Source organism: Nicotiana attenuata, chromosome 2 (assembly GCF_001879085.1).
Source record: "Nicotiana attenuata strain UT chromosome 2, NIATTr2, whole genome shotgun sequence".
Taxonomy (NCBI): domain Eukaryota; kingdom Viridiplantae; phylum Streptophyta; class Magnoliopsida; order Solanales; family Solanaceae; genus Nicotiana; species Nicotiana attenuata.
The window spans coordinates 47,026,279-47,039,152 of NC_031990.1; the positions used below are offsets into that span (position 1 = coordinate 47,026,279).

Sequence of the window (12,874 nt, forward strand, 5' to 3'; positions counted from 1 at the left end):
AAAGTTGTTTTCGAAAAAAAAAGTTTTTACTTACTATATTCTGGTATATTCTCATATCCAGGAAGAGCACGAGAATCACTTGAAAAATATGTTAAAGACACCGCGGGAAAATAACTTTTTACCAAGTTCTTCAATTGTGAATTTTAGCTAGATTTAGTGGTGTTCATAGGACACATGTTATCTAAGAATGAAAAGACGGTAGATTCTGAGAAGATAGAAACAATTCATAAATGGCCGTGACCCATTTCTCCTACAGAGATTGACTTTTTTTTGGCTTGACATGCTACTATATATAGGCAATTGTGTAGGATTTCTCTAGAACACTACCACTCACCAAGTTAACAAAAAAAATCACTAAATTTCAATGGATTGAGAAATGTACAACGAGATTTTAGAAGCCCAAGGCATGTTTGACAATCACACCAATGTTAGACTTATTCCAATAGGCTCTAGAGGATTCATGATGTTCTATGATACATCGAAGGTAGGATTAGGATATTTTCTCATGCAAATAGTCGCGTGATAGCCTATGCTCTAAGGAAATTGAAGAAGCTCAAGTCGTATTATGCCATTCATGATTTGGAGATGGTCATAGTGGTATTTCCTGTTAAGATTTAGAGACACTATTTGTACGAAGAAACCTATGAGATTTATACCTAGCACAAGAGCCTGAAGTACATTTAAAACCAACAGAGATATAAATATTTAGCAATGTTGATGGAGGGAACTACTGAAGATATAATTATACTATTTTTTATTGTTCGGGAAAGATAAATACTATAGCTTATGCAAAAAAAAAAACTATGGGTGGTTTGGCGCATTTAGCTCATGTAGAGATACTGCTGGACGAAGATATACATAGACTAGAGGGTACACATATTCGATTCAATGTGAAAAAAAATAAAATCAAAGACATCATTGGCTATTGATCAAGCTCGATGTAGAGTGTATAAAGGCTAGCCAATACGAGGATGAACGATTGTTTAACTACCGAGATTAGTTTCTAGCTTGTAAAAGCAAGGATATGACTGTTAATAGGGTGAGGGTATTCTCCGACTAGGTAATTAATTATGTATAGCAAATATATATGGGTTGAGACAAGCTATTCGTGATGGAGCTCATAACTCTAGATACACTGTATTATCTCACGCCTATAAGAAGCAACATGATTATAAAAAAATAAAAATAAAAATAAAAATAAAAAAATAAAAAAAACTATTTGACATGTCAGTATGTTAAGGCAAGAACTTGCGACTCACAGGCCCATTAAAATAACCCAAGATTTTGAAATGGAAATACAATAAAACAATACATTATATGACTAAATTACTCAAACCATTAGAGGTATGATTATATGTGGAAAAGTTGTAAATTGGCTTACCAATTAGGAACGTTTCTTGCTCGTCAAAATCTCTTATAGTGAGGTAAAATATGCATAGATATACATGAACAGAAAATTATCTGACTCAATAGAGCTCTATTTTCCATTAGCTCTAATAGAGGATCACATTCACTTCACGATTTGAAAACCTTTCATGAAATGTTGGGTACACGAGTAGATCTTAGTACCAGTTTTATCGCACGCAAACGCGAAGTCTGAATGTGCTATACAGATCTTGGACGATATGTTGAGAGATTGTATTCTTGAGTTTGGAGGTAGTTGAGACGCTTATCTACCTTTAGCTGAATTTGCTTACAACAATAGCTTCCAGTCCAGTATTCGGATGACGTCGTTCGAAGCATTACATGGAAGAAGATGTCGTTCTCCTATCGGAAGGTTTGAAGCTAGTGAGACTAACTTATTGGGACCCGACTTAGTACGAGAAGCTATGGACAAGGTCCAATTGATCAGACAGAGATTACTTGCAGCTCAAAGTAGAAAAAAGTCTTATGCTGATAAGAGAAGAAGAGATTTAGTGTTCACAATTGGGGGACAAAGTGTTCCTACGAGTCTCCCCTATGAAAGGTGTGATGCGGTTTGGGAAAAGAGGAAAGTTGAGCCCTAGGTTTATAGGACCGTATGAGATACTAGACCGAGTGGGAGCTGTGGCTTATCATTTGGCACTTCCTCCTGGGTTGTCTTTTATTCATCCGGTGATTCACGTCTCAATGCTAAGAAAATGTATATCAGACTCATCACAAGTGCTTGAAGTACCTGCTATACCGCTTGATGAGAAGTTGTCTTACGAGGAGGAACTGATGGCTATTGTTGATAGGCAAATAAAGAAGCTACGGTCACAAGAAATTGCATTCGTGAAAGTCTTCTGGAGAAATTATACCGTTGAAGAAGCTACTTGGGAAGTAGAAAAAGATATGCAAGCGAAGTATCCCCATTTATTTCAGTCTACAAGTATGCACTTGTTGTAAATTCGGGGACCAAATTTTTATAAGGTGAGGAGGATGTAATATCCCATGATTTTTAACCAAGGGTATATTAGTCATTTAGTAATTATCAAAAAAAAGAGATGCACAAAAAGAAAGAAAATTCAACCAAATCTAACAAAAAGAACTAATAAAACGAACAAAACAAAAAGAAGTATGTAAAAGGGCCTTACCCATCAGCAACGTGAGGGCATAGGAGAAAAATTAAAAGAAAAAGAAATAAAAGGGCTAAAGGGATTTTGGGTAAAAAGGGACGCAGTGAAACAGAAGCTTCAATTAGAGTAGAATTGAGATTTAAGAACAAAAAAAAAAAAATTAAAGAAGGCTCATCCAGGTAAGAGGCAAAGAAAGCAAAGAAGGGATTTTGTTGTCTCAGATTCAACAGGGCATAAGAATTAGAAAGGAGCGCTGGTTTAGTCCTTGTTTCGCAGAACTCCTACCCTAATGGGAAAGTAAATTTACATTCTTGAGTCTCAGCGATAAACTCCAGGTAATTACATATATTTTCCTCCTTTTAAAATAGTAGAAATTTTGTATACATGATTCTTATAGGACTGAGTAGATATGATTTTGAAATTGGATTAAGAGTTTAAATGATAAAGTTTAGAAAATTTGGGAAAAACTCATGAGACTTTTCCATGAATTAACTGGGTATATTAAATGAATTGGTTGTATTTAATAGATTTTGAATTGGTTTAAGTTAACTATAGCAATGACTTGGGATACTGAAATGGGTCTTGATATTCGAGTGGAATAAGAGGGATTAGTTGGGTTATTATAATTCGGCGAATTAGGAGTCAAATAACAAACCTCGAGGGTTGGGCATTCTAAATTAGCTTTGAATTAGCCTAAACATGGAAATTAACATGAGATCGCTATTATGTAATTATAGATTGATTGGAGGAATTTGTGCGAATTGCTCGAGGTGAAGCATTTGGTATTTCGGCACGAGTACTGTGAGTAGTAATCTTACCACAATTTATTTTTTATAACCTGCATGATTTATATATGATTTTGAAAATAAATGTATTACAGATGCTTTGAAATTGCATGTGAGACAAGTTCTTTACTTGATATGATACCGAACAGTTTACTTGAGATGTTTACCGATTAATCTAAATGTTTTTACCGTTACTAGATATGTTTTACCGTTACTTGAGATGTTACAGTTATTTGAAGTATTCTCACTGTTACTAGATATGTTTTGCTGTTACTTGAGACATGAATACTGTCACCGAAATAAAATTACAAGATTTGATAAGGAATGATATGCCCTTTATTATTTTAAAAATGCTTTTGTACGAGTATTTACTATTTACAAGAAAGAGTATAAATGGGAGGAGACTTTGAAGGATCCCGTATCTAATGGCGGGTTCGTTAGACCTAGTGCACCTTGTATTTACAGATTACCGATTACAGTTATAGCCCTCGCTAGTGGGAAGGTAGAACTAGCATACAATTACAGTTTTCCCTCGAGTAGGGACCTACAGTTATATTTGACTCCTTTTACGAAGGGGTCCATACAGTGATACAGATTACATGATCCTTCCTTAGAAACCTCCCAAACATAAAGATTTGATATGACACAGTGCTTACCGAGTCTATTACTGAATTGTTAAATTGATTTCTATTACAGGAAACACATGATGAGACTGACTATTATTACTGTTTATTTGAAAGGGCATTTTAATTTTATGATAGTTCCTAATTATTATTATACAGGCATGTTTTCTGACTTGTCCCCAATTAAAAAAGGTTGTGGTTAAGTGTTATTACTCACTGAGCTAGCGACTCACTCCCCGCTATTTTTTTTCCAGAGACAACAGTTGAAGGGCGAGGATTTCGTTAGTCAGACGCACAAGTTGATAGTTTCTGGTGAACCCCGCATTTGTTCGCGTGGGCGGAGATTTTATTTATTGTTATAGTCTTTTCTTTGAACTCTTAGAGTCGCTCCATAGTCAAATTTTTTAGTGTCTTGAGTATTCTTCGTTATTATAGATTTATGTTGAGTATCGCTCATTCTTATCAAATTTGGAGATAAAGTAGTATTTCTAGTTATTGGTGGGTGGACTATTAAAGGTAGATATTTATTTTGGTTAATTGATAAGGTCATTGTCATTTGAATTACTATAAGGATGTTTGGTTGCTGATTTGAGACAGGGAATTTTTTTTTGGATAGTCCAAAAACAGGGGAAACTCTGTCCGATTTTCTGTAAAATACCGATGAGGCTTACTTGGGGGCACTTTCTCCTAGGCGCCGGTCATGATCCTAAATTGGGTCGTGACAACGTTGGTATCAAAGCTTAGGTTATTCTTCTAACTAATGGAGCACATGGCGGTAGTAGAACCTCAATTATGGTTATGTAGCCGGCCATTCCCATAATCGTGATTCTGCGAGGGCGTGATAGGATGTGTCTTGTCTTTCTTTCTTATTCCTCCGCACGTGTATCGCGATTAGGGTCAAATAACTGAATCTATCATTACTTATCCTATTCGTGTATGGCTCGGACCAATTACCATATAAAAATGCTACATAGGTACTATACAAGACCAGTGAAAGGTTCATTGTGCCATATGAGGTGCTTTTCGATAAGATGCGTAATAGAGTCCATTTCGAAAATTTATACTAGTCCACCACTACAGCGATAGAGGAGTGCTATCACAAAAAGGTACTTACCTCCATGAAAAAAAAAAAAAAAAGAGATCTTTATGGATACAATAGATATAACAGAATAGGGGCTCTATAGTCCTCATGCACCTAGAAGATTATGGGGAACAACAAAATATTCTTAATAAAGTTCCTAAAGTTGAAACTACTAAGTTTACTATTTTTGATAGTTCAAAGGATCCTTAAAGGTTTTAGCAAAATACTTACCACGTTATGAGCTACAGGATATTTCATGAAGAGGTCTATGGAATAGGCAACTTTTAGACTAGAGAACATGGCGAATACATGAAATGCTACTGTACTCTTAGAAATGCCAACAAGAGCAACACAATTAATTTGGGAATAATTTCACTAAAGTGTTTATGAATCACTTCCTTCTTGACAGTTTGTGACGTGAACTTGCCTGCTAGATCATTTAAGAAATTGATTTAGACGTTGGGTATACTTACATATAACACCAAAATCTACTAAGTCCGACTAATTTAAATTCGCATCGGGTAAATTTCTTAAATTCTTCCAAGAAACTCAGATGTTATATCCTTACGCGGTGGCCATCACTTTTTTCCAAAGTCTTTGTCACCGTTAAATACTGATTAAGAATTTAAAAAATGACCAATCTCCGTTCTCTTTCAAATATCTATGCACAAAAATCAAAATCAACTTTGTCCAAACGAAAAAGTTAAGCATGTGGACTCTAGTAATTGCATTGTGGGCCTCCAAGTTTTGCTTTATGCGGATGTTTTGCTTTGTGTTTTTGTTAGTGTATATGTGCTTGTCACTTGTGCATATGTACATTATTAGAATTTTTCATAAACGATATCGATATTTTAAAAAATAAATAAAAGAATAAATTATATAGTAACAATAAATATTTTTTTTATATTTATATTTAATAATTTTTATTTTAGTTATTATCTCTATATGCATTTTTAATAAAAATTGGACGAAGTAATTTTACGTGACACCATTTGAGATTAAAAGTATATCTGCCCTGCAAATGTGTGTGTTTTGGGTGGGGGTGGGGAGAGGGGAGGGTGGTGAAGGTGAGTTATAAATTAAAAGCTATGTTAAGTAGTATATTGTCTTTATTCGTTAATAATTGTAGTTGGTAGAAGTGTCCTTTATTCTATAAAATTAAATAATTAGTTGCTAGATTTGTTCTTTCTTATGAGGCTTACTTTTTTCTTTTTCGGGAAATTAGTTGTTGCAATATTTTCGTTAGTTATGGTGTAAAAGAAGATTGAGAATCTTTAATTAATTTAAGATCAAGCATTATTCTTAAGTTGGAAAAGGGGGCATTAAGAGTATCCATAAATATGAATGGACATTTCGTGAGCATAAAAGCATGTAATATGTTACTGATTAATGTTTATTGTAAAAATTTATTTATAATTACTTTTACAAATGACATTATTATGTAAATACTTTTTATACTGTTAATGCATAAAATCATTTCTATAAGCAAGCAATGAGTCTGAAATATCACTAGTGAAAAGTATTTCATAAATGCTTTTAATTCCCTTTAATTCCTTGAGTTGAAAGAAGAAAGAACACCTTCCTATAAGGTTATTTCCGATTCATTTGGACAATTTTCTCGAAATATTTTTGACGGTGTTTATTAATTTGGAGGTTTTTCTTTTCTTGAAAAATGGGTGAAAAATTAACCTAAATAGTCGCTCAGCCAACCCCTTAAACTAAAAATAATCGGTGAGTGTATTTTGTGTGTATGTATATATACCGGCTACAAAAATATTTGTGTAAAGATCCTCTCCCTTTAAAATGACAACTATTCTCAGCAACTTTTTAGACGTTTTCACAAAAATTTTTACAAAAAAATTCGAAAACATATTTAGAAATTGAAATTTCCCAATAAGCTATCAAGTCTGCTTTAATATCTATTTTGCCTGTCTAATTCCTTTTGTTTCATTTGCACAAGGAGTTAAGGGGTTGACTTGAAGATCGAGGCCTTGACGTCAAAGTCGTTACATCAGATTACCTTAGATCACTTAGAAGTTGGAATCCTCTATTGCCTTGCTCTTTCTTTCATTATTCCACGAAACTTCCTTTACCTCTTTTTAATATTGAAAATAATTAACATTAGCTTTATACTCATTTAATTTGCCCTTTTGAGATAACACTGTATGACACCTTATGCTCAACCCTTTATATACCCTATACTACCAAACTTCTCTTCCTCAAATCATATCATCTCCTCTCTCTTTCTTATTAGTTGTATACTCTTTGAGATTTATTACACTTTCACAATAGAGAAATGGCAGCTAAAAGATACTTTGATGACTCTGCTGATCCTCATTCCAACCACTCAAATTACAAACGCATGAGAAAAACACCTTCTTTTGCTTCGTATGCACCCTCATCATTAGTTCTTTGGTTTCTTTTATTTTCGATATTTCAATATTTATTATCTTACCTTTTTTTTTTTTTGGCTTTAATTTGTAGTGTGATTAAAGAAGTGGTGATGGTGAATTTCTTAGATAACTTCTGCTCAGCCTTGGAACCCATGCTCCGACGAGTGGTATATTTTTAGACATTAGAGATATTTTATATGATGAATTTAAGTTATATACACTAATGGTGTATTTTTTTTTAATTATATATAATTGCTGTGATTTAACATGTTACATCAGGTTATGCAGTCAAAGAACCCGCTTGACTCTCTACCTAAATTAATTAATGAGTCTACACGCTATGAGTTCATGAATTCTAGTTCATCCTATTGTAATTAAAGAAATGTATATTTTTAGTCGCTTCTAAAAATAGCAGCTGACGAAACGTATAATTTTTTGTATATATGTATTATATACAAAAAAATATACATACTTTATACAATTTTTAGCTAGATAATGCAATTAGTTTCGGCCAACCGATCAATTTTATATTTTGCCCTTGTAATTACTATTCCTTATTCAATATCTTTGTTGAAATTATAGGTTCATGAAGAGGTGGAAAATGGACTAAGACGATGTTCTCGATCAATAGGGAGATCACCTTCATTAAGAATTAAAGCTATGGAACCATCAAACCTACGTTTGATATTCAACAAAAAGCCTTCTTTACCAATATTCACCAATAGCAAGATTGTGGATTCACATGGCCACCCTCTCCAGCTCCTACTTGTGGACGCAACCGGCGATTGCCTGGTTCCGACCACCTTAGCTTCTCCGATTAAAGTCGAAATTGTCGTGCTCGACGGCGACTTTCCTATCGGAGAAAATGAAGCAACTTGGACAAATGAAGAGTTCAATAAGAATATGGTTAAGGAAAGAGTTGGAAAAAGACCATTGCTTACTGGTGAACTTAATATAACTATGAGAGATGGTGTTGTTTCCCTTGGCGATCTTGAATTTACTGACAATTCTAGTTGGATTCGGAGTCGGAAGTTTCGGATTGGTGCAAAGGTTGTTCATGTTGGAAAGGGTCAAAATAATGTTCGAATATTGGAAGCCATGACTGACTCTTTTATGGTTAAAGACCACCGCGGAGAATGTAAGTTGTTATTTATTTTATACTGTCAGTGTATATAAAGTTGCTCCCATGCGACCAGGAGGTCACGGGTTTGAGCCGTGGAAACAGTCTCTTGCAGAAATAAAGGGTAAGGCTGCGTACAATAATAGACCCTTGTTGGTCCGATCATTCCCCCGACCCCACACATAGCGGGAACTTAATGCACCGGATTTTCCTTCTGTGTATATAAATATATTTCTCTTTAACCTGTTGAGTTACTTAGGCCACTTGAAGATGTTTTATGAACCTTTAACTGAAAACAAAATCACTTGAAAATCGGGGTAATATAATTTTTTACAAGTAACCTTTATATTTTAGGGTATATTCCTTGTGTTTAGGTGAAAAGGAAGAAGTGCCGGCGAGAAACATCACTTTGTTCAGTGATTTTTCTTGAGGCAAATAATCTAGATCTCAACTCTTAAGTCAAACAGTGACATGTATACCTAACCCTAGTTACATAATCTGTGCACTTTAACTAGTAAAATAAATAAAAAAGATTTGATCAGTTCTTTATATCTATCATCTAATACCAAGTCATATACTAGTATTAATTAACAGGTATAAATAGGGGTTTAAATAATTAATGTCTTGTTTGTCCATTGGTTAAGATATATAGTTCAAAGCATGTCATACTTGTTAGTTTGTCAGGTAAGGTATCTTTTAACTTGTCAATTCAATTACTTAATTATTCAAAAAATGTAATCATTATTTTCCCACTTTATGCTTATACAAAAGTACGTGAACACCTATCATATCTTTACAATAGTTCATGTCCTTTTTTTCTTTTTATCCTAAATCCTAATCAATCAATCATGTAAGCACGTCATCAAACCTAGTTGTACGTGCTTAAAAAGATCCTATCGATTAGATTCATGAAATCTAATGGAACATCATTATCCAGTGGTTCATTTCTATTTGGGACGGATATAGCCTTTCGGGGTTAACTGAATCTATTAAAATTTCAACAAACTTATTAATTTTAATATTAGTACTATAAGTTCAATACTAAAAATCTTAAAAGTTGAAAATACTATATTTAAATCATGTATTCACGTCATACATAATTCATATATTAAAATTAATATTTATGTTGTTTCAGTGTATAAGAAGCATTATCCACCAGCATTGGGAGATGATGTGTGGCGTCTTGAAAAGATTGGAAAAGATGGAACTTTTCACAAGAAACTAACTTCACATGGCATCAAGACGGTACAAGATTTTCTAAAGTTGGCAAATATTGACTCAGAAAAACTAAGAAGGGTACGTATTTCAAATTAATTAAAAATAACGTAACACCATTATTTCTCTAGGGACACAAATTAAAGAAAAAATACATTAAAATCACCAATAAATAAGTATAATTTCTAACAATATAGGGTTATATATGTATATATATTAAAGGTCAGACTTCTTTATATAAATCAATATATCTACGTAAAAGTTTTGGAAGTATTGCAAATCTTAATTTTGAACATATAATTTCAAAGAGCTCAGTATAATTAATTAAATTTAAATCATGAATTTATCTCTGACAGATACTTGGAAGCGGGATGTCGGAAAAAATGTGGGAAGTAACATATAGACATGCAAAAACTTGTGAAATGGGCACCAAATCATACATAGCGAGAGGAACTACCTATACTCTCTTCCTCAATCCCATATGTCAAGTTGTTAAGGCAATTATTAATGGGCAAATTTGCCACAGTCGAGAATTGCGAGGAATCCAAAGGGTAAGAAAAATTCTAGTTTTATTTTTTAGAATTTTTTTAAATATTTAACACCCTGTTAAATATTATATATGCTAAACTAAACATTTTTACTGATTTAAGAAATTTATTTATGCCTTCATATTAGGCCTACATTGAGAATTTGGTGAAGGATGCCTACATAAATTGGAGTTCTTTAGAAGAAGTTGATGGTGGGCTGGTCATGAATGAACAAGCTCTACTTACTCAAGGTATTTTATATGCTTATATTTTAATCGTTTCATTTTTTATTCGTTGTGTTTTTATCTAATTTGATAGTATAATATATAAACTTTGAGTAGTTAGCGAGCAATTATAACAAAGAGATACTTGATTATTTTCTATTCCCAATTGATACTGTTCTATATTTTAATCCTTTATTTTATAAGTTGTACTTGCTAAAGATGATATGACAAATATTCTTCGGCTAAAACCTCATGAATTTGGCTTTAAATAAAAATGAGAAAAGTCAACCCGTTTTACTTATATATTTTAGTGTATGACGTGTTTGCCACAAAAGACTAATTAATTAATACAGTCAAACATTTCTGTAACAGCCTTGTTTGTTCCGATATTTTTTTAGTTGTTATAGTGAAGTGCTGTTATATAGGACATATATTATAACATTACATAAAAATCGGTTCCGAGAAAAATTTGACTTTTTTATAGTGAATGGATATTATATAGAGATGTTGTTATAGAGAAATCTGACTGTACATCAATTTGACAATGTATTATACTTATATACTCATATTCTATAACACTTTTGTTTACACTGCCAGTATATTTTAACCGATTATATCAAATTAATTATGGGAGAAATTCAAAAATAGCCAGATTTACAAGTGGTCGTTCAAAAATAGCCCAGTTTCAAAAGTAATCGAAATTTAGCCACTTTCAATTAAAGATATATTTGAGCGAAAACACTGTTCAAAACTTAGAAAATACGCCAGTATATTATGCTGGAACTCCAGCATAATATGATGGAGTTCTAGCATAAGTACACTAGAACTCCAGCATAATATACTGGAGTTCCAGCAAAGTATACCGGTCCAGTATAATATGCTGGAAGTTCATACACAAGTGCTCGAATCTCCAGTATATTATGCTGGAACTTTCCGTGTGTTGGAGTTCCAGCATAATATGCTGGAGTTCATACACAGGTGCACCGAACTCCAGTATATTATGCTGGACCGGTCTCTGTTACAGCAAAATAGTGGCTATTTTTCATTGACTTGGTAAACGCTGGCTATTTTTGAATGACCAGTCCGAAAACTGGCTAGACCGTGCTATTTTTACATTAATTATTGTAAACATGGGCTAAGGTAAAATATTATTTGCGAGTTCGGAGGAACCCAATATCTTTTGCTTAGGTCTTATATATATTTGTATTGGGAAATTAGCTAAATATCTATAATTATTTAACTGCAAACCCAGTGATAAGTTTTATTGCAAATTCAGAACCTATAAACTTCAAATTCTGGCTACTGCAAGAACATAAAAGTTAAAGTGCTTGACAATTTATTGTATGTTGAATAGGAGAACCAAAGGTGCATCATCAGAATGCCTATCAACAGCAGCATACAATGCTAAGGAGTACACTTATGATTGCAAGTGGATCTGAGCAAGCAGTAGAGTACAATGATTGGAATATTGTCAATTCAGCCCATATTTGTTCCAATGGAGTTCGTTATATCCCAGAATCTTCTTCTGAAGGGGAATTACATTACCTATGAATTTTTAAAAAATCAAGAAAAAGGGAATCAAAGGGATGAATTTTACTGTCACGTTGATCTCGGGCTTAATTAAGTAAACTGACATGACATGGACAGTGATAAGTTATATAGTCGGTTCCATTTATGATTGAGGTGTACTTGTTGTATGTATGAACCCAATCCACCAAACGAGGGGCAAAATATATAGGAGTTGTGCCGCCCCTTTGTGAAAGGATGTGTGGTTTGGCAATATTATAAGAATTCTCTGAATTTTGTTTCTTTGTTTCTCTTTTTTTCCCGTGAAATCTTAATTCTTGATAAATGTTTGTAGAACGAAAAAATAGTTCTTGTAAGTATTTGGTGAATATTTCAAAATACTTTTAGTTTATTGAGTTTTAATTTGACAATAATTACTTCTGTAGAAACCTTTTCTTTTCTTGCCTAAATATATGGATCACTTCAAAAGACAATTTATTCCAGTACTATAAAAGTAAAAATAATTGTTTTTGAGGTTACTCTTGTAAATTATCCAAATACCTTATACAGTAAGGGATCATTGTTGGAAGGATTAAAAAATTAATCTCAGCATGAAATACTACATAATAAAAAGATAGAGTGTTTGGTTAGATGATTATGAAACTACGCATTTTTAAGGATGTGTTTGTACCGTCGTTGATTGTTTGATGTTTTGTGAATATTTTGTTAGTGGAAAAATAGTTTGTAAAAATTAAAATATCTCAAGCACATTTTACTTCAAAATATTTTTCAACCTTTCCCAGAACTTTTTTTTTGATCGCTCGTCAATTCCCCCTCCCCCCCCCCCGACCCACACACACACA

The 12,874-nt window shown here is 33.1% G+C and overlaps 1 protein-coding gene and 1 pseudogene across 1 annotated transcript; both read left to right on the forward strand.

The window, feature by feature from the left end:
• On the forward strand, positions 1,725–2,367 carry LOC109219204 (annotated as a pseudogene).
• LOC109209042 (protein SAR DEFICIENT 1-like) lies at positions 7,213–12,305 on the forward strand. Its single transcript, XM_019372210.1, has 7 exons — positions 7,213–7,414; positions 7,511–7,586; positions 8,002–8,557; positions 9,675–9,835; positions 10,111–10,305; positions 10,430–10,532; positions 11,860–12,305. The coding sequence occupies exons 1-7, from the start codon at positions 7,323–7,325 to the stop codon at positions 12,054–12,056; spliced, it is 1,380 nt and encodes a 459-aa protein (XP_019227755.1). The 5' UTR covers positions 7,213–7,322; the 3' UTR covers positions 12,057–12,305.

Bases quoted from the DNA above. Each gene is read 5' to 3' on its own strand.
- LOC109209042 (XM_019372210.1), top strand. From the start codon at position 7,323: ATGGCAGCTAAAAGATACTTTGATGACTCTGCTGATCCTCATTCCAAC. The intron at 7,415-7,510 runs GTATGCACCCTC...TTTAATTTGTAG, and splicing joins AAAACACCTTCTTTTGCTTC to TGTGATTAAAGAAGTGGTGA. The intron at 7,587-8,001 runs GTATATTTTTAG...TTGAAATTATAG, and splicing joins AACCCATGCTCCGACGAGTG to GTTCATGAAGAGGTGGAAAA.